This window comes from Coffea eugenioides, chromosome 1 (genome assembly GCF_003713205.1).
Source record: "Coffea eugenioides isolate CCC68of chromosome 1, Ceug_1.0, whole genome shotgun sequence".
Lineage (NCBI taxonomy): Eukaryota > Viridiplantae > Streptophyta > Magnoliopsida > Gentianales > Rubiaceae > Coffea > Coffea eugenioides.
In genome coordinates, this window is record NC_040035.1 from 3,599,813 (window position 1) to 3,618,794 (window position 18,982).

Here is an 18,982-nt window from a genome sequence, read left to right on the forward strand (position 1 = left end):
TCCATATCTTTTGAATAGAAATTTTAAAAGTAAAGCAAAAATTACAAGCATGCTCTTTTTAAGATTGTTGGAAAGATGGAGATCTCAGTAGTGGTTAATTGAGCTCATATGCACAAAGAAAAAATTAACTTGGAGGCTGATTGTGGATTAGCCTCTGGCCAGAAGGCAAAAGAACTAGCATGTTCTCCATCTTGCTCTAGACGGATGTTTACACTTGGGCACAGATATGCTATTTGATAAAGGAAAAAATTACTTCAAAAACATATTCTTAGCAATACTCTCTGGGATAGCTTTATAATAAGTTAATTTTGTTTACCGTGATCACAAAAAGTATGGCCTATGGTATGGTAGAGACGATTTTACAGCTACCAAAAATATAGAGCTCTACCAAAATGGTCAAAAGTCAATTGTGAATTTTAAGGACTATTCAAATATTTTAGCAATTTTATCTACTGCTTTACTGAAAATTTGAAGAGCTTATATCGAGAAAAAACACTCAAAGTTTACATGATTTTCCGTCTGCATCTCACAACATTGAAAAGTTTGGAAAACTGAAAAAGAAATGCCCCATATTACGTGCATTAAATGCCCATTTATCAAGCATTTTCCACACAACCATGCAGAGCATGAGCACATGTGCACAAGGATTGGAATTAAAATATTATGGAAGTTAAATGACTGGAAAACAACAAAGTATAGGCATAATTGAAACACAAAACTTCAATCAATCATAAATGTCCAGATCAGCTTAATTCTTTGTACAACTATTAACAGATATCCAAAGGATTCACATGCAATTTGAGAAGTTAATGATTGTAACTTAATGCTATAATCTTACAGAATCAATTTGTTGGACTGTGGCACTTACTTGAAAATGTTGCATCCAGTCTATAGCTGGATTATGGTAATTGGAGACAGAAAGAGTAAGATTCCAAAATTCGTAAGTTGAACTTTGACCTTCCTCTTGATCCAGAGTTACTACTCCAAAAGATTAGACTTAGAATGGAAGCCTGATCTGAACTAGCAATCACACCACTTCTAACGCCCCTGACCAATATTGTCCCACAGTTAACCACCCCATTGGGCCGTGGGTTTTGTTCCTGGAGATGGGGTTATAGCCCACAACAAGTGAAGAGCCCAAGCCCGCAGGTCAAGAAGCCCAGCACCCCTCCAAAAGGCCTCGGTCAGGTGGGAGAGACCACTACAGGCTATTAAAGCAGCCCCAGGACTTCCTCCCTAGCCGATGTGGGATCATTACACCACTCCTCACCAATAATCTTTGCATGAACAGATACCATTGCTAAAATGATGGAAACGACTTCCATCTCTCAGAATTATTTCTTTGCCAACTAATCTGGAGACATGCTTACTAAACTCATGGCAATCACCACAAACCCTCAGGTTCTTTGTGATCAAAACTGGTGACCTAGCACCTGCATTCATCAATCCGAAAGCAATAGCAAGCTTCTCACTGTGGCTTAGTAGCTTTCTGAGTTTTTCTTCAGGTTCTTCATCATGGAGAACCCAACAAACATCTGGAACATACCCCATTCTTTTAATTGATGACACCAAATAAGACAACTTTTGATAGATTTTGTCACTTTCAGGATGTGACTTGTCTCCAGCAGTAAACTGGTGAAGTTTATTTTTAACCACAATCCAACTTTTTCCAGGAGGTTTTACCAAACCCTTTTTCTCAAGTAGTATTCGCAATTTTCTGACCTCTGACCAATGGCCTGCAGCAGCATAGACATTTGAAAGCAAAATATAATTACCTGCATTTGTTGGTTCCAATTCAACAAGCTTTTCAAAAATGATTTTGGCATATCTGGTTTCAGAATAAATTCGACAAGCACCAAGCAGAGCTCGCCACACTGATGCATCAGGAGCAATTGGCATAGACTTAATTAATTGCATGGCTTCATCTAAATGCCCACCTCGTGACAATAGATCCACGGCGCAAGCATAGTGGACAAGTTTTGGGGTTATGTAAAAGTCCTGAACCATTGAGTGGTAAAGCTGCAATCCTTTTTCTATCAAACCAGAATGGCTGCAAGCTGATAAAGCAGAAACAAATGTAACATCTGTGGGCAGGAACCCTTCTTCTAACATTTGTGAGAAGGCAAGAACAGCATCATGTCCTCGGCCATGCATGCCATAGCCAGCTATTATTGCATTCCAAGAAACTGAATTTCTTTTTCGTAAGGAACTAAATACATAGTCAGCATATCTCATGCAGCCGCATCTTGCATACATAGTTATTAAAGCATTTGCCACAGGCAAATGAAAACCCATTAATGATTCCCTTCGTGTTATGTAGGCATGTAAACAAAGGCCTTGAGAAAGTTCTGCTAGATATGCACATGCAGAAAGAGCGCTTACCACTGTTGAGAAATTGGGTTCAACTTCCGAAATCATGCGATGGAAAAGCAACAAAGCTTTTTGAGGTCGGTTGTTGTTTACATAATTGGAAATCATGGCATTCCAAGAGATCAAATCTTTTTTTCTGAAGCCCTCAAACAGATACTTAGCGTTTGCCTCATCACCACAATTCATGTACATTTCAGTCAGTGCAGCATTCAGTGCTGCATCTACTTCCAGACCATTTTTTACTACATAACCATGGAAAGATCTTCCAGTGTTCAGAAAGGTATCATCATCACAAGCAGCAAGAATGGAAATTACTGTGTGACCATTTGGTTTGACATCTGTTTCCTGCATCTGCCTAAAGAGTAAGAATACTTGGCTTCTTAATCCATTATGAGCCAATGCAGCAATTAAAGTGTTCCAAGAAACTACATCTGAATCATTTGTCTCAGACAAAATGTTCAAGGCATCTTCAACGCAATTTAAAACTCCATACATATTCAACAAAGCAATTTGACAGAGTGTAAAGGCCTCCATTCCAAACTTAATTGCATAAGCATGCAACCTTTTTCCATTTGTCAATCCTTTTTCCAAACCTGCAAATAAGTTTAACATGCTAATAATAGAACTGTCATTTGGTCTAATGCCTTCTATTTGCATCTCAGTGAACATTTTAATTGCTTCATCATTCAAGCCATTATCAATGCAAGCTGAAATCATTGAATTCCACAGAACAACATCTTTGTTAGGAACAGAGATAAATAGATCAAATGAACATTTCAAGTACCCCATGCTGCTGTAGAAATTCATCAATGCATTTAATGTGTGCAGATCTTCACTGAAGGCATGTTTAATTACAAGTTGATGGACTTGCATTCCCAGCTCAATAAGTCCCAGTTCCGCACAGGCCTGAATAATAACTAGAACAGTAACATGATCATATTCTTTTCCCCCCTTGAGCATCCAGAGAAAATGATCTACAGTTTTCAAGTAATGACCAGCATCAAAATACCCACAAAGCATCGAATTCCAACTAACAGTGCTCCTTGAACCCAACAATCTGAAAACATGATTAGCAGTTGTCATGTCAAATCTTGAATAGAAACTAATTAAAGCACTATCCACATGACTGCTCATTTCCATAAGTCCATTCCTCAAACAATACCCGTGGATTCCTTTCCCAAGGCCCAGCTCTGAAAGCTCACCACATGCCTTAAGCAATGAAACAACCGTCCTAGAATTAGGCCTCAAATTCTCCTCTTGCATCTCCATGAAAAGAAACAACGCTCCCTCATATTCCATGCACTGCACACACCCCAAAATCATCGCATTCCAGGCTACGACATCCCTTTTCGGCATTTCATCGAATACGCAATAAGCATCTTCAAGACAGCCACATTTGCTATAAAAGTCAACAAGACTAGTCCCAACCCGGATATCATTGATCAAAGGGAAACCCATCATATCCTCGTGTATCTTCTTGCCTCTCTCAAGGGTTTGCAAATTTGCACAAGCCTTGAAAACCAGAGGCAATGTTGTATTATTAGGCAAGATGCCCAAAGCTTCCATATGGGCGTATGTAGTAAGTATTGCTCTGTCATTTTTCAGCTTTGCTTGATGTTTTATCACTGAATTCCAGTGTATTACATCGTGGGCTGGGACTTGTTTAGGCAAAAATGGGATTTTTTCGAGGTTAAGTAGTATAGGTGCCTCCATCCGTTTGAAAAACCGTTGGCGTTTTGCCCACTATAACAAATTATGCTAAAGGTCGAGTTTTATGAGGTAATTTTTTTAAAAAAAATTATATGGGAATAAATAAAAATATTTATTTGTACAATCCTTTAAGAATGAGGAAATGCCTGCAATGCTCCAATGTTTATAGAAGATTAATTATTGAAACAGAAAATATACAATATCATTCAATCAGCACATAAAGTTATCTACACCATTTCAACTAAATTAAGGGTTCATTTGATAAAACTGAAATATGTACTTTGAAGTCTGAATCCATTAAGTTATTGAATTCCTTATACTATATAAGAATGAGTTTAGGGTAAAAATGTTCTTTGAATTTCAACCGCAAGGGTGGAGCTATTTTGGAAATGTGGGAGTATTTGAAATGTAATTGGAATATTGAATACAAGTCATTATAGCTAATTTAGTTTTGTTATAATTAATTAGATGTCTTTTTAGACATTTAAAACTAGGGACAAGTTTGACACGTGACAATGTTCAATATCCATTGAACATTGGGTACAACTAAATTCAACTTGTGTTTGAATGGAATTACATAAAAGCCCTTCTAATCATTTAATTGTATTAGTATCGAAGTCTCTTAATTTCCTAAAGCCTTTCTCATCAATTATTTGCAAACTTATGATATATAGATACTAAGACACAATTAATACCAATTAGTAGAGAAGTTTGGTTTCTTGGCCGTTACCCCCATCCATTAAAGTTCATTTCATTTACTTACAGCTTTTTTCCACCACAATCATGTAAACTATTGAATTCGGATATTGTTACATTATCTACTCCTCTTCCCCATTTTGCAATACCTTTCTCAATAGGTATATTTTTTTTAGCCAATCTACTTTTTTGTTGTAAGAAATCTCAATAGGTATATTTTCTTTAACCAATCTACTTTTTGATTGTAAGAAATTTGTAATCTTGCAAGTTGTATGTGCGATGATTTTTTAGTGTTTTAATTCAATTGTCCATGTTAGATAGGTATGATAGGGAGGAGATCATATTTTTTTATTATTATCTGTGGTTTAAAATAAGTTTATCATCATAAATTTTTCCATATGCAGATTGCATCTACTTTTGTTGTTTTAACTATTAGTTATAATAATTTTCAAATTGTTTGCCATTTTATTGATGATTCCATTTAGGCAATTTTTTTCACTTCATTTGATTTGGCAATAGATTTAGCTATCTACTTAAAACTATTTGGCTGCAAATCTAAAATATGTACTTCATTACTTTTAATTATTTTCTTGAATTAAGTGATATAAGATATTTTAGTACTTTATTTGACGTGATTATTCATCTATATTAGCAGGTTAGTTGCTGTATATCTTTGCAACTAGGTCAAAAACTGATGTTTAGTGATTGTAATCCCTATCGAGAAGAAGATGTTTTGCTATATGTCCTAAATCATACAATAAAATCATAATTGATTGATTAGTCAATGTGAAGGTCTCGTGATGATATGTCCTTGGAATCAAATATAAATTCAAGAATTTGGCTGGAAAGAACCGAAATTACACTGACAATGATTTTCTTCAAGTAAGCTAATTATTCAAATCTCACTTATATAACAAGATAATGTGGTGGATTGCCCTTATATCAAGATCAAATTCAAATTAAACAACAGATTTTAACATCTATAAAGTGCATGAACAGATATAAGTAGGTCTTTTATTTTATTAGATTAGATACAAAGTAGTTGATCGTATCTTATAATTCTGTTTCATTACATATTATATTTTTTTAACTCAGTATGTAACTTATGAATTTTCTGTTTAATGTCACATAATAAAATTGTCGTACTTCAATTCTATATTACAAAATACCAAATAATAATTATTAACTATCTTTAATTACAAGCACTACACTTCGTGTTCTCACCGCTATCCATCCACGTGGTCTTGGGCCTCATCGCCTCAGGCACCAATGGCCCAACCTAAGATCGACTCCTCTTTTTCCTCAACTTCAAGTCAACCCACCACCTCAATATACTCTCTTCCCAGCTCTCACTATTGTCTTCGCCGATGGGAGCCCTTCTTTATAACCCAAATTCCAGAAATCATCCAAATTAATTTCGTACTCTCTTATTGCCAAATTTCAAAAATGCGTTCTCCCCCAAAGTCGTCAAAGGTCCTGCGAGCCTATAGAGTTACGAAGAGGGGGTGCATCAAAGGCTCTTCAGGCCTATCTCACCTGCATGAAAGATGTTGAAAAGAAACGTGAACGTCTGCTGAGTTTTTCCATCGTGGTAATAAGATCAAAGGCGGATCTGGATGCAGTTATCAAGTTGAAGCGGTCCAATCGTGATTGGGATATAAAGGTCAAAGTTCCTTCGAAATACAAGGCCGAAGGCCAAGCAAAACCCTCTAAACAACGCCTCGTGGAAATCGCTTGTAAGGCTGATATCGAGTTTGTTTCTAGAAGAGTTAGGGGAGTGGTGACGTTTTAGGAGATTATTAATGATTAGGGAATTAGGTTAGGGTATGCGTAGTGGGGGGATATGGGGTCGTAAGGAGTTTATGTATAGGAAGGATCAGATTGATACTTTTGACGTTGATATCATATCATGTTAATATTTTTCATCATGTAAATATGCTATCGTTATCCTAGTATTATGTATTAAATTAAATACATTTGAGTGTATATCACATTTAATGATAAGTGAATAGTTTATCCTTAAATTTTGAGAGTAAGATTTGCCTAAAAAATTCAGTAGCATTTAATTAATTTAGATGTTCAATTTTTTGTTATCAAACACGTCTGAATATATTAAAATCTGAATACATTAACTTTATGTGCAATTGCGTTATCAAATTGTGCCTAAGTCCTTGTAACTTTCCTCAGTGTTAGGATACTCTATATTAGCTAAGCCAATTGAAGAAAAAGTACCACATCAATTTGTGATCTTAAAGACCTAATTAAAATAGTTGAATAGACACTTTATGCCTAGGTACATGTTAGTACTGGATCAAATTATTGAGGAAAGAATTGGCTAGGGAAATTAATATGCTTTTGGAGTGAAATTTTTAAGTAATCTCAGTAGTGGTAGATTATGTTTTTATTATTCTCTAAAGAGATTGTTTGATAGTATGAAAGTAGACATATAAAATGTTACTGATTTAAGATTTCACTATTGGGGTTAAAGTTTTAATTTAATCTTTTATACACTATCAGTGTATACACCATCACCATTGAATGCATGACAACTCATCTGAATTTAAATTTGAATTCCAAATATTGCCCATGTGTTATGCATCCAACCGTAGAAGTGTATACATTGTTAGTGTATATAAAATTTACTCTAAAGTTTTATGCATCTAAGATAGCAACAAATTAAAATGGTGTGTGACGTGTAAACTTGAAAGAAGTGAGCATTTTTATTTTTTAGATACAGCCATCATAAATTCATAATCTAGGAATATATATATATATATATATATATATATGAAAGTAATTATTTTAAATAGAGTTGTTACTTATTCTTATGTGGCATGCCTAATTGAAAAGAATTAACGGGATATGGGTCATTTGGGTTTTATCTATATTGAATATTATATTATATGTTTAAAAATTGTCCCTAATTTTAAAATAAATTTAAAAAATAACTAATCTTATCTTAATGATATCTAAAATTACTTTTAAAAATAACTAATCTTATGTTAATGAGATATGTTTTCTATCAAATTATTACATACTAGAACTATAGTAAAATCTTTTTTAAATCGCAATTATTAAAATCTTACATATTCCATAAATTATTTCCCTTTTACCACCATATCATTGATTGGTATTCAAATTGTTTATCATCTCTTTCCTTAATTTTGAATTAGCTTAGTGAAAAAAAAAAGAATTAGCTGTTACATTGACAGATTTATCAATATTGTTGATTTATTGATGAAAAAGCAGATTGCTGGATCTTTTCTACTTAATTAAATATGAATATATACTTCTAGATTTATGGTTATTATAGAAATTTAAATTATCTAAAAGATATATTTATAAAAAAGAATATCTACCAAGTTTTTGATATGAAATACATTATTTGATGTATACTACCATATTATAGTGACAGTATATAAACAAATTTTTAAAATTGGTAAATAATTGAGCATTTAGAATACATTAATTTTTTAAAGTTAATATGGATGAACGTGTAGGATTATTAGTAATTTTCATATTTAAATTATTTTTAATTGTATAAATTCACAATAAATAAATTAAAAAGACCGTGCTACTGCACAGGTAAAATTCTAGTACAAAAGTGTTTCAAGCAACTCCAAGATTGGGTGGTTAATAATACTGGAAGGCAAATATTTAAGTTGGTCGAGTCTATGCAATTACTTGTAAATTATGTTGTAAATGCAATAGCTACATGAAATTTTTTTACGCGGTTATGCACTACTATCTATCGTTTTTCTTTTCTTATATAATCATACATCATTATACCAATTGATTGTAAAATATATCACATGGTTTACAGGCGGATTCATAGATTAAGCCTCTCTAATTATTCCCAATGCTGAAATACAATAGCTCTAATTAAGCCTCTCTAGTATTCTGACAGGTAACATTTCATTTGAAGAACATAATAGCTCTATTCCTTAGACAACTAACTCTTAATACCAAAGCACATGCTTTTAATGCATCAATGAAATCAAGCAGATTTTGATAGGAAGAGCCACCTTCTTCCACAGCCCTCTTTGCCATTGCTGTCAACTTCTTTGCCCTCTTTCTGATTTCCTGACTTTCTTCAGAGTTGCTCATCAATTGGCTTATTGCTTCCTCTATCTATTTGCTTTCCACTACAGGACCCTCGCTAATTGGAGAAAATTTCCAATGATCTGCCCCAACACTGACTCCAACTTTCAAAACCTGAACAAGTTTCTCATTGTAAAACTGCTCAGCAAACAATGGCCAAGTAATCAATGGCACCCCAGCAGTCATAGCTTCCATCGTCGAATTCCGACCACAGTGAGTCATAAACCCTCCAACTGCTGGATGGTTCAAGATCTTTAGCTGTGGAGCCCAACCTCTAATGACTAGACCTTTGTTTCCTTCAGTTATTCTGTCTTCAAAACCATCTGGCAGCCAGCTCTCTTGTTGATTATCTTGGTCATTTTCTCTCTTCCTTACAACCCAAATAAACGGCTGGTTCAAACCCTCAAGAGCTAATGCAATTTCCCTGAGCTGGGCGTCAGAGAATTTTGTAATACTTCCAAAAGAAACATAGAGGACTTGGTTGGTCCCCTGAGTATCCAACCATTTTAAGCAACTATCCTTTCCATCAGTAGTATTGTCAGTTTTCTCCTTGCTGGAGAAGTAGAAAAGAGGTCCAATGGCCCATGCTTTTATCCCCCTTACATTTCTAAAGTAATCTGCATATTGAGGTTCCAACTCATAAAAAGTGTCAAAAAGCAAGCCGAAGCTCCTAAGCTCTGATTCTTTTATTGGCTTTAATACCACCTCTGAGTACTGAGTTTTGGTCTTCATATGATCCTCCAGTTGAGACCTTTTCATTTCGACCTTATCTGGTAAACCATGGATCAAGAAACTCTCAGAATCTGAATTTACTGACTTGTGAGGCTCATACTGCTGCAAATTATGGCGCAAACTGCGACAAAAGAAGCTTTCTGGATAGAACAAGATTCTCGGTATCTTCAGCTTCTCACCTAAATCAGTTGTCCAAGCATATTGCTTGTCCGAGATAATACAGTGAGGACTAAGACATTGAATAAGTTCTTCCATTGCATTTTGGAGAAGCATCAAACCGTTGAATACTTTGGCAAGCATTTCTTGTGTGGTTGCCACGCTGAAATTTTCAATTCCTTCAGGTAGTCCCACTTCAGCTGATGGAAATTTCAAGTTGTGAACGGAGATATCATGGCCTAATTCGATGGCTCGATCAATGGAGGATTGAAACAGGACTGTGTTGTGTTTGGTGGAGAGAATGGTAACCTTAACGCCCTGAGCAGCAAATAGCCCGGCAGCATTAACTAGAGGGATCATGTGGCTTGGTGTGAAGAACGGGAGAAATAGAAGATGAAGTTTAGCAGTGCTGTTCCTCAAGGCCATACTGAATTTTTGCAAAGGTTTTCCAAAGTTCACAGATGATCCAGTAATGTGACTTCTCACAATTACAGAGAGTGTTGTAGAGTTTTAGTATCCTGTATGAACTAGGAAACTTGGTACAATAATTTGCTTGGAAACAGGTATCTGTCCCTGCCATAACCACACCTTCTCAAGGTACTTTTTCTTTGGGAAAGAAATAGATGTATGGTTGAGAAAATCTTCAGATTTTTGTGATTTTTCACCAAGACACTGCACTGGTGGTCCAGTGAAGGGATCTTTTCACATTTTCAGATTTCTGGATAGAGACATAGAGTTTTATGGACTAGAAAACTACAGGGTTTTTCTTTCTTTTTTGGAAGTGGAGTTTTGAGGTTTAGAAATTTATGTGCCTCCATCTGTTTTAAAAACCGTTTGGTGTTTGCACCTAGTAGAACAGATGATGTTCATTATAACGCTCGATTATGCTGGAAGTTTTCTCAAATACTATTAAAGCAGATATGGCACAAAACTTCCTTAAGTTTTCAAGATATTTATATAACTCCATGTGGTTTTATAGTTTTTACATAAAGTGGAGAATGGATGAAAGCAACTCCATGGTGTTTGACCTAGGTGTCTTCCAACAAAATCCGTGTTGTTTCTTGCATATACAAATAATCCTCCTATAATTTCAAGTAAAGTATTTGGTCAAAAATTCCTTGTTTGGTAGTCAAGTTTTTTTGCTAGCTAGCAAGTTTTTAAAAAACTTTAGTTACAGTAATCTCAAAAAAAATTTCAAAATTTTTAAACAATACACTTCAAAATATTCAAAAATTCACACATTTCAAAAAAAAATTTAAAAACTTCTACGGTAAGTTACAATAAAGTTTTAGACAAACATCCAAAAAATTCACTTGCAAACGGGACCATTGTCTTTAGTATTTAAGTAAGGGCAAATAGTTGCACTTCAACGGATGATATTATGGGGGTTGCTTTCCATCATATTTTCATTTTATATAAAGTCACAGTGATTTTATGCGAATAACTTAAAACGTTAAAATATCATGTGATAATAGACGAAATTACAACTGAGTATGCCGTAATTTACTTAAAATGTTCATGTGATAATAGACGAAATTACAACTGAGTATGCCGTAATTTACTTAAAATGTAAACTTGAACACTAATGCTGAATTGATACAAAACACATACACAATCTTTAAAATGTTGTTAATCGAGTCCTTTTTTTTGGGCTGTATTTCTCTTTTTATTCGTTTATATAGTTATACTTTTCATTATATTTAAAAAGAACAACTTTCCAAAACAAAGCAGAAACCAAACACCCTCATTGGCTCATTCATTATTTGAGGTTACCTTATAGATGGAAGGATGATTTTTATTTTTATTTTTATTTTGATCCGCTAATACAACGTTGTAGGTCTATCAATTGTTATGTTCAGGGCAAAAGGTGCAGTCGAATTCAATGCTTAAAAGGGCGTTGGCTGCCCTATCGGCTATCACTTTCATAGGAGGTGGAAAGTTGCTGGCAATCGATTATCAATGTGAATAATTGGCTTCCACAATACTCCTGGCTCCAGCAAGGGACCCTAGATTAAATTCATTCTTTTTTTTTTTTCTTTTGATAAACGAATTGGAGCCTTTCATTCATGATGAATTTGTGGTTGCAGCATCAATGACATTATGTGAGTAGAAACTCCATCGAAAATGGTCACTGAAAATCGTCACATATTATGACAAATTTTTGTGAAAGGCAAGGGTCGAACCCTTGACTTCCTGCACCATCAAACTCTAGAAGGCTTAGCAGCGACCGCTGGACCAAAGGCCCAGTGGCACATTACGTAATCAAGCCTTTAAGGCTTGGTAGGGCCCACTAATTGTCATAGGTGTGGCTCTCCAAATTCGCCCAGCGGCACATTACGTAATCAAGCCTTTAAGGCTTGGTAGGACCCACTAATTGTCACAGGTGTGGCTCTCCAAATTCAGACGGGTGTGTGGTACACCCGTCTGATCCGATAGTGATTTAGTCTCCGTCACTCTTTTCATAGGTCCAGTTGAATCCCCCTAAAATAGGATAAAGTCAGAATAGCATCGGAAAAAAAAAAAAAATCAATGACATTATGTAGGCAGGAACGTTATTGGTCCTACTCACATGACTAATTCTGACATGCTCAAAACTAGCCAACATTTACCTCATGTCATAAATCAAAGGGTTAATCACATTTAATCCCCTTAAAGTATACCTCATTTCTCAATTTACCCCCTAACCTTTAATTTTGCTCATTTAACCCCTTATAGGACAAAATTGCCTTTGCATAATTTTAACTTTTCATTTACCTTGTTTTCCTTTCTTTTATTTCTTTTTCTCTTTCTTCTTTATTTAATTCTTCCTCTTTCCCAGAAAAATTTTCGCCTTAATGATTGAAATTAAAAAAGAGGAATTGCAGAGATCTATCTTCTTCTTAAATGATTAAAAAAATATTCAAATCACTTTCCTAAATACAATTTTTTTAGCCTTTCAATTCTTTTAATTTTGAGTTTTCCTCTTTCTTTTCTAGTTTCTCATTTTATTCTCAAGAAAATATCATAAGATGAAATTGTTTTCCTTTCTTTTATTTCTTTTTCTTTTTCTTCTCTCTTTCATCCTTTCCTAATAGAAAATTCCATTTCAACGAAAATTTTTGTTTTGCATTTGTAATTGCATATTTCTGGATAAAGATTTAAAAGGCATCAAAAACTAATTTGGATTTTTTGTATGATGCCACGTGTCACAAATTTCAATTGATGATTATTAATCAGGTCACAATTTCATCTTAAGATATTTTCTTAGAAATAAAATGAGAAACTAGAAAGAAAAGAAGAAAACCCAAAATCAAAAGAATTGAAAGGCTAAAAAAATTGTATTTTAGGAGAGTGATTTGAATATTTTTTTAATCATTTAAGAAGAAGATAGATATCTGCAGTTTCTCTTTTTTAATTTCAATCATTAAGGTGAATTTTTTTTTTGGGAAGAGGAAGAATTAAAAAAAAAGAAGAAAGAGAAAAAGAAATAAAAGAAAGGAAAACAAGGTAAATGAAAAGTCAAAATTATGCAAGGGTAATTTTGTCCTATAGGAGGTTAAGTGAGCACAATTAAAGGTTAGGGGTTAAACTGAGAAATGGGGTATAGTTTAAGGGGATTAAATGTGATTAACCCTAAATCAAATTCATTCTTGCTGGTCCCTTCCATCAATGATGCAAAACTAGGGTTAATCACATTTTATCCCCTTAAAGAATACCTCATTTCTCAGTTTACCCCCTAACCTTTAATTTTGCTCACTTAACCCCTTTTAGGACAAAATTGCCCTTGCATTATTTTGGCTTTTCATTTACCTTGTTTTCCTTTGTTTTATTTCTTTTTCTCTTTCTTCTTTATTTAATTCTTTCTCTTTCCCACAAAAATCTTCACCTTAATAATTGAAATTAAAAAAGAGGAATTACAGAGATCTATCTTCTCCTTAAATGATTAAAAAAATATTCAAATCACTTTTCTAAAACACAATTTTTTTAGCCTTTCAATTCTTTTAATTTTGAATTTTCCTCTTTTCTTTCTAGTTTCTCATTTTATTCTCAAGAAAATATCATAAGATGAAATTGTTTTCCTTTCTTTTATTTCTTTTTCTCTTTCTTCTCTCTTTCATCCTTCCCAATAGAAATTCCATTTCAACGAAAATTTTTGTTTTAAGTTTGTAATTGCATATTTCTGGGTGAAGGTTTAAAAGGCATCAAAAACTAATTTTGATTTTTTGTATGATGACACGTGTCACAAATTTCAATTGATGATTATTAATCAGGTCACAATTTCATCTTAAGATATTTTTTTGGGAATAAAATGAGAAACTAGAAAGAAAAGAGGAAAATCCAAAATTAAAAGAATTGAAAGGCTAAAAAATTGTATTTTAGGAAAGTGATTTGAATATTTTTTTAATCATTTAAGGAGAAAATAGATCTTTACAATTCCTCTTTTTAAATTTCAATCATTAAGGTGAAAATTTTTGTGGAAAAGAGGAAGAATTAAATAAAGAAGAAACAAAAAAAGAAATAAAAGAGAGGAAAACAAGGTAAATGAAAAGTCAAAATAATGCAAGGACAATTTTGTCCTAAAGGGGGTTAAGTGAGCAAAATTAAAGGTTAGGGGGTAAACTGAGAAATGGGATATTCTTTAAGGGGATAAAATGTGATTAACTCGTAAAACTATAATTAAAGGTTGCAGCGTTGCACTGACTTTCAGCATACACATATACACACAAAGATATAATGCAAGTTAATTTTATACCATTACTGCTCCTTCCATTCCATTTTGATAGTTTTGATTTTTTTTTTTACATAATTTACAAAAAATCAGTTAATTTTATTGGAAGGATAAATCTAACCTACTATTTTCTTAAAATACCCTTATGTTAATATTAGTAGTATAACTAACCATTGTACCTTTACATTAATTGCAAAAATAATATTGATGAAAATTTGCACCATTCAAAGTATGAATTAAAGCAATCATATATATATATATATATATATATAATAAAGTCATATTCTCATTCTTATCTCTTCATGTTTTCTCTTTCCTACGTGGCTTAACGAGACAATAAGTAGTTTCCTACGTGACTTGCTCCTTTTTTGTTTAGATATATATCAATTCTTATTTCCTATAAGAATTCTTAATATTATATGATTCTTATTTCCTACCCAAAAATGGAACTGGAAAGTAATGCAATATAAATAAAAGAAACATAAATATCTCTATTAGATATATCTCCAAATTCATGCCAATAATTTGTGTACTGCATAGAGAACCAAAATAAATAAGAATTGTTATCACTAGCAGAAGTAGAAAAGTAACTAATTTCAAAAGGAACCATTAATAACAGAAGTCAATATCTGATGTTGGAAATAAGATTCTTAATAAATTTTATTATTAAGTGCGTTATCAAGACATAGTGCATAGCACGAAATTTTTGAAAAAGAAAAATTTAATTGAATCCAATTAACTATATGTATTTGACCTGTACGGTCAAATATAAATTCCTATTTGAGCACGAGTACAATCAAATATAAATTCCTATTTGAGTACGGGTTTGTAAATTTCTATAAACTCGTTCGTTGTTAATCAAAACATGCAAGTTATACTCATTGTTAGGTTATAAGATTCACAATACATCTCTGCTTAGATGATGGTGAGTATTTAGTGTATGGGCCCACATCATAGGAGTCCATGCGCTTAAAGGACTCGATATAGTTGAGGTGGTCTTTCAAAGTAGGTAAAATCTGTCTTGAGAACTGATTTTTATTTCCTATAAGAATTCTTAATATTATAGGATTCTTATTTCTTACCCAAAGTTACGTACTTTAAACAACTTAAATCAAGATAAACCTACATTTAATGTTCTTATCAATATCTTTTTATATTCTTATCAATTCTTATTTCTTATGCCTACGCTACATATAGCCTCTAATATATTGATTTCAAGCATCAAATTCATGGTTAGGTATTTTCAGTGCAAGTGGTTGGCACATTAAAACATCGATTTTGGGTTTCCACCCCTCTTGATTATCAGGTATATCTTTTTTCAATACATATTTTTTTTTTTAAAAAAGGCATGTTGATCTTCAATTGTAAAAGTTTAGTAATATTTCTTGAATTTTTTTTATTTTTATTTTCTGTTTGTTTTTTTATGAACACATAGGATTAGTAATATATCTTGAATTAGTAATGAATTTCTTTTATATTTCACATATTATATCTCACATAATATTTTTACCTTTAATTTTGATAAATTATTATCAGATTGGTGGAACCGACAACCAATACTAACTTGAAGCATCTTCTTCCCAGATCTCAATTAGTATAACAGATGATTCTAATCAACAACACTTCAATACACTTCATATGAATCATTCATCAGAAGGTTCAGCAAAAACTACAGAGGAAGAAAATCCTCATAAAAAGATTTGCATGAGAAGGTAGATTTAATATACTATTTTATTTTCTTAAAATATAATCTTTACGTGTTGTTATACACAATCTTGAATGCGATAAATCATTTATTTTTTTTATACTTAGTTATCCTGCTTTGCTATTATGCAGTGATAATGGAAAATCAATAAATTCTGATTTCCACGAACAAATCGAGGAGAATGTTCAAACAGAAGAAAAACAAAAATAAGTTTCTGAAGAGTAGAATATTATTTGATACTATTTACTGCACTTGTTTTTGAATATTATGGTATTGCCGAATGTTATTTTTTTTTCATTTTTAAATTATTATTTACTGAATTAGATGTTCAAATTTATATTATAATAATATTTTATATTACAATGCGCATATAGTAATATATTTAAGAAAAGTTATAGTAAAATATATATTAAGTTTGTATTTCATATCGACATTTTTATAAAATTGACTAAATAATTTATTATTTTTCAAAGATTCCCGTTCAACGAACGAGTACAAAACTTGTTAATGTATAAAGTAGGTTATATTCATTGATACTCTCTCTGTCCCACTTTGGTAATCATGATTTTTTTTTCATATAATTTAAGAAAATTAGTTAACTTTATTGGATGAGTAAATCTAGCATACTATTTTTCTAAAATACCCTTACATTAGTATTAGTATTATAGGTAACCATTACATCTTTACAGTAATTGTAACAATAATATTGATGAAAAATTGCACTATTCAAAGTATGTATGAATCAAAACAATTAATTTATAGTGTAGGTTATATTCATTGATAACAATGTACATTAAATAATGGCATTTTAAAGTAGTTAAAAATCAATTATATTCTTTAATTAGAATATGGACTATAATTTGGGATTGAAGAAAAAGAAAAACAAAACTATCAAAGTGGAATGGAAGGACTAACAAAATACATTAAAGAAGAGCATTTTATAGAAGTTAAAAGTTAACAAATATTTTTCAATTAAAAAATGGACTATAATTTGGGATGGATAAAAAAAGAAAATAAAACTATCAAAGTGGGATGGAGAGAGCATTATTTTCTCCACTAATTACTAGTTAATCTTCAAGAAAACATAAAAAAGAAGACAAAAAATGAGAACTGCAAATGCTAAAAACAAAAAGTTGCCATATGAGCGGATGTAGCAACTCCACTGGCAGAAGTGGGGTGGGGTGGAGGTGGGGGTGGGACAGTTGCCTCAGAAGATTCTTTGTGCCAAAGAGGGAAGCTATGTGGTTTTGGAGTCAAAGCTTTTAAGTAATCTCAGTATTGGTCTTAAACTTCTTTTTTTTTTTTTTGGTAGTACGAGAGTAGGCTTTTCAAGTAATCATGCATTTAGATTTTTTAGTGGTAATTTGTGTAATGGGCTAAAAGTTCTATCCATCTAAGATTTTTTTTAAAGAAAAGAGTTAGAATAGCCTAGAATTAAAAGACGAACCAAATTACTCAATAATAAAATCGATTACGGCTTAATTAGAGCCCATTCAAACTTGATTCATCAATTAATCAAGCCAAATTTAAGTAATATTTTGTGCTCAGTAAACTTTCAAACTCGGATTGTAGAGCTCACATTGGCACATGCATGCTCAACACGCTTCTCATTGTAGAACTCTCCAGCAAGCTGCAGGGGAAGTAAATTCAAAGGCATGACCCCTAGCTATTGCCAGATGCATGGTCAAGAATCTTAAATTTATGGGGTGCCACTCTGATGATGATCAAGCCCTTGCTACTCTCTTACTTATTATTTAAAGGCAAATAAACTTATTTTATTGATCATTGCAGAAAATCACATGTAACTTATAGATTATACTCAATAATACTAAAGCTAAACAGGCAAATAAACTCATCCTATCTAAACATGTTTGTTTGGATACCCGTTTTTCCAAATAATATTTCGCCTGAATCATACACACATTTTTCAACTCACTTTTTTATATTTTCAATCATTTTTTTATCTCGCATACGTCACGTCACAAAAGGTGCTACAGTAATTATTCCAAATAATATTTCAAATAACACTCTGTCCAAATAGACCCATTGTTTTGGAGGAAGAATCCCCATTCTGTATGTGCTTTTCCCATGATGCCAGTGTACATGGCAGCATGAAAGAATAAATTGCACAACTCCAACATTATTTGCAGACTGGGAAGAGAGTAGCATCTGCTTCCTCTCCTTCAAGATCTGGTACAGTGTAACAGTTACAAGCCAGTTCCTTCACCTTACTGCCAAAGGTCTTCAACCAGAAATGGAGATAAGTTGACAACCATAGTAGTTTCATCTCGGCATCTCTGAGGAATTCTAAAGATCAAACAAAGCTTTTATAATTCTACTCCACACGGCTGTCAAGTAATTAGACTGCAAAAAGAAAAGGTAACTTTGAGATTCATCTTTGTGCTTGCGTAGCAGACATAAAAGGGTCAAAATGCTCCATTCCCCAATTGAGAAGCCTGTCTACAGTACCGAGCCGCCCTTTGCATAAAAGCCATAATACAAATGAGAACAGAGGGACTGTGGAGCTATGCCACACCAGATGCTTCCATCAACAATAGATGACTTATTTCTCACTTCTTGTAAAGCAGACTTAACTAAAAAGACACCAGAAGGAGCAGGTACCTGAAAACATATATCAATCTGGCTACTGCTAAGAAAAAATGTAGGAGTATCGCTAATCAACTTCCATTCCTTCCTCTAAAGTACATCTGTTGCCATATCCATATCAATTCCTTCCCCCTTGGAAGACCCTTGCTAGTTGCTACTCTTTAGTCTTTAGTCAGTACCTATGTTTTTTCAAAACC

General features: G+C 32.9%; 1 protein-coding gene and 1 pseudogene across 1 annotated transcript; both read right to left on the minus strand.

The window, feature by feature from the left end:
• Positions 1-744: 744 nt before the first annotated feature.
• On the minus strand, positions 745-3,936 carry LOC113765751 (pentatricopeptide repeat-containing protein At4g21065-like). The gene is made up of 2 exons (XM_027309998.1): positions 1,261-3,936; positions 745-1,033 (listed from the first exon to the last, which is right to left on the minus strand). Exon 1 carries the CDS (start codon positions 3,934-3,936, stop codon positions 1,267-1,269), a length of 2,670 nt encoding a protein of 889 aa, XP_027165799.1. The 3' UTR covers positions 745-1,033; positions 1,261-1,266.
• Positions 3,937-8,575: 4,639 nt separating this feature from the next.
• On the minus strand, positions 8,576-10,417 carry LOC113782265 (annotated as a pseudogene).
• Between the last annotated feature and the right edge of the window lie 8,565 nt (positions 10,418-18,982).